At 42.7% G+C, this 3355-nt stretch overlaps 1 protein-coding gene across 1 annotated transcript; it reads right to left on the reverse strand.

The window, feature by feature from the left end:
* Positions 1–1552: 1552 nt before the first annotated feature.
* Positions 1553–2633, reverse strand: LOC124286846. The gene is made up of 2 exons (XM_046723288.1): positions 1706–2633; positions 1553–1590 (listed from the first exon to the last, which is right to left on the reverse strand). Exon 1 carries the CDS (start codon positions 2616–2618, stop codon positions 1884–1886), a length of 735 nt encoding a protein of 244 aa, XP_046579244.1. The 5' UTR covers positions 2619–2633; the 3' UTR covers positions 1553–1590; positions 1706–1883.
* Between the last annotated feature and the right edge of the window lie 722 nt (positions 2634–3355).

The following is a 3355-nucleotide window of genomic DNA, read 5'->3' on the forward strand; positions in this document are numbered from 1 at the left end:
CAAAATTTCAGCAATATGGTTGCGGTCAGTAAATAATCGAGCCTGGACCAGACACTCCAGTGATCAACAGTATGAGCATTGATCTGCGCAATTGGGAACCGATGACATATGTCAACCAGGTCAGCAAGCCTGACGACGCATGGGTGACTAAAGGCCAATTCTAGCCCGGACCTTCACGAGTCTTGACTAAAGTGTTATCCTGTATGCATCAGATGTGTTATACCATCTACACCATGACACTTACGTCCACATCCCGATCACCATCAAGAGTTGTTGACAAAGCATATCTTTCGCCACTTAGTCTAAGTAAACTTAGGCTCAGTAATATTCGTTACACTGCTATACCGAGTCTTACAAAACCTTGTGGAAGGTCGTCTAATTCGTCTAAATTCGTCTGTAAACATGGTTCTAACGGTTTGGGCGCAAAAGCCATCCCAGGTGTTACCTCGCCTGTCCCAATCTTTGCCGTCAATAACCCATTCCATAGACATTAGATTTCAAAACAGTAGATGTTAAAAGTCACCTTGTACAGACGTTTCTATTGATAACAGGAGCAGATTTGAAGGTATAATCTCGAACAATTAATGAAAGCTCTGTATCATTGCAATCCCACCAGCTTGACGGCATAGGTGACATCTTTTCTTCTGTTCCTAGAGATTGTCTCGGAAGTATTTCAAGGCGTATCCTTAGCATCCGAGATTGTGAGTTCCCCATAAGGAACACGCCCTTTCACCAGTATGTGCACGTCCGTCACGTGATGTTCATGCGCAATGTGAAATTCCACTATTGATCAATATAGATGTTGCATTGATCTGCATTTATTTTAATTCCCTTTTTATTGAACAAAAGGTCAAATGTTAAGTTCCTTAATGTCATCAGGCAGTAAATAATTAGTGTTTATGTTCTTAAGGCCAGACCAATTGTATTTCTTGTCTTACGGCTCCGCCGGTCGTATTTTGTTATGAATAAGAAAATAAATGAAAAATATTCCCCGCTAAAATACTTTTAGCTTTTAAAAGGGTTATTACTTTCACTCGTGATTATTTCCCCTCCTGCCTTCAGGTTTTCTGGGGGCGGTGGGGTAGCCTAGTGGTTAAAGCGTTGGCTCGTCACGCCGAAGACCCGGGTTCGATCCCCCCACATGGGCACAATGTGTTAAGCCCATTTCTGGTGTCACCCGTCGTGATATTGCTGGAATATTGCAAAAAGCGGGGTAAAACTAAACTCAGTCAGTCAGTCAGTCAGTAGTAACAAACGCATTTTTACACCCGTAATCATTGCTCATGCTATCGAACACTGGTTTACAGGGCCAGGATTATTTGCAGGATGCTGTGATATAGCTGGAATATTTCTTACTGATATGATAATGAAACTATTAACAAAACATTTATAATACACAGAAGAGTGAACTGAAATAGGAAACATTGCTATTTGAAACATTTTGTGTAAAACCTGACTTCACTTATATTCATCACATCAGATTTCAAAACATTACACAATGTCTCCTAATGGTGGTGGTTATATCAGTTATTTCAACATGAAGACACTGATGTGGTATTTCTAACTACTTTGTAGACATTGTACAATCACCTCGTGTAGCCAAACATTACACAGTGTCTCCTAATGGTGGTGGTTATATCAGTTATGTCAACATGAAGATACTGATGTGGTATTTCTTACTACTTTGTAGACATTTTACAATCACCCCGTGTAGCAAAACATCACATTTAGCAAACCTCGCTACTTTTTGTAAACATGAAACAAGAAACAAAACGGACCCTTCTATGTCCGCTTCGCTTTGTAACGAAGATGTGATTGAAACAGCTGGTATAAATCTCTCTGTTACACTGTAACGTCACACGGTCTCATGTCTGGCGTGTTTTCTATGTCAGCGCATCGTGAATCAGAGACTTCTTTGTGTCAGTGATGTCGATGTCCTCACCGCTGACCAGCTTCATGTTGAGAGTGGTGGGATCTGGCAGCGGCGAAACACCAAACATGGGGTACAGGTCTTCAGTGAACATCTCATCAAACTTGGCTAAAACAATCTCTCTGTTCAAGTCGATAAATGCGAGTCTTCCCCTCGCCACATCCAGCACAACGCCATAGTGGAGGGTGGCCTGTCTGCCGGGAGCGCCGGACATGGTGTTCTGTTGACACTCGCCTTGCTCACCCCCCCTGTATACCGTGGTACATACACCCTGGTGTCTGTTACAGCTCCCCACACTGACACACCAGGAGCGACGCTGACGAGAAACCCACCGCTCCGTGTCCACCTGTCCTGCCTCACTCACCCCCATCTCCAGTACAGGCCGCAACCACATTCCCCTCACCAACCGCAACCTGGTGAGTGTTTCCCAGTATCTAGGTGTGCTGTATGCTGGGATGAGAGTGGAGTGGGGTGGAAGTAGGGGGATGGGGGTGGAAGTACAGGCCCCATGATACTCCTGTAACCTGTGCCTCTCCTGATCTGACCGTGTGTAGGACGGCGAGTTGATCAACTCACCGTCTGCAGTTACGTGGCAAGCGTCTATATTGGCATGATCGGCGTCCAGATGTAGTTTAGGACCTGGAAATACAGATTGAGTGTGTTGTGAGACGAGTTTTTTTACTGTCATTGACAAAGCCGGGTGTTTAATAGGAATTGCATGTAATTATCTATAAACAGCTGAATGTTCCAATGTGATTATCTGTGAACAGCGCGCTGAATGTGTGACTGTGAGTTTCACCAGTTGCCAACTTGGTGGTCACTGTCACCAAGGACGTATGTACGTCTTTGCTGTAACACATAACGGAATAAATGTACCGTAAAACTATTTGTATGTGAATTCTAAATGTATTTCAAACAAAGTTATTTGATAAACAAATAAATACCGAATACAACAATTTTGACAAATGTTTGTTCCGCCCTGTTGATGTGATGGTGAGGCGCTTCGTCAAAATATACAGAAATATTTACATAAATCACGATTAAAGTAATAGTGTGGGAATTCTGAACTTCTCTAGTGCAATATGGAATACAATAAAACAGAAAAGAAAGTCAAATGAAGACATTTTGACATCTGTAACAGACAACAGACAACATATGAACGGGCAACTTCTATGTCCGCTTCAGTCACTTTCACAGATACAGCGTCACGCTGGGCGGAGAGGCTGGACTGTGTACTGTGGGAAATGGCGGGATGTACGGTTGTAACTATACGTATAGGAAGTCTAAATGATGGTTACACATAGATACATCCATAAATAACATGTAACTGATATATTTCAACATGTACTTCCAACAGGGAGTGTTTTGTCTGTCGCCGCTGATGTGTTAGAAAGAAGACACTGACAGAATCTGATTGTAAAATAG

This window comes from Haliotis rubra, unplaced genomic scaffold, assembly GCF_003918875.1.
Source record: "Haliotis rubra isolate DU_JTF1 unplaced genomic scaffold, ASM391887v1 Scf393, whole genome shotgun sequence".
Classification (NCBI taxonomy): Eukaryota; Metazoa; Mollusca; class Gastropoda; order Lepetellida; family Haliotidae; genus Haliotis; species Haliotis rubra.

Bases quoted from the DNA above. Each gene is read 5' to 3' on its own strand.
- LOC124286846 (XM_046723288.1), bottom strand. From the start codon at position 2,618: ATGACAGTAAAAAAACTCGTCTCACAACACACTCAATCTGTATTTCCA.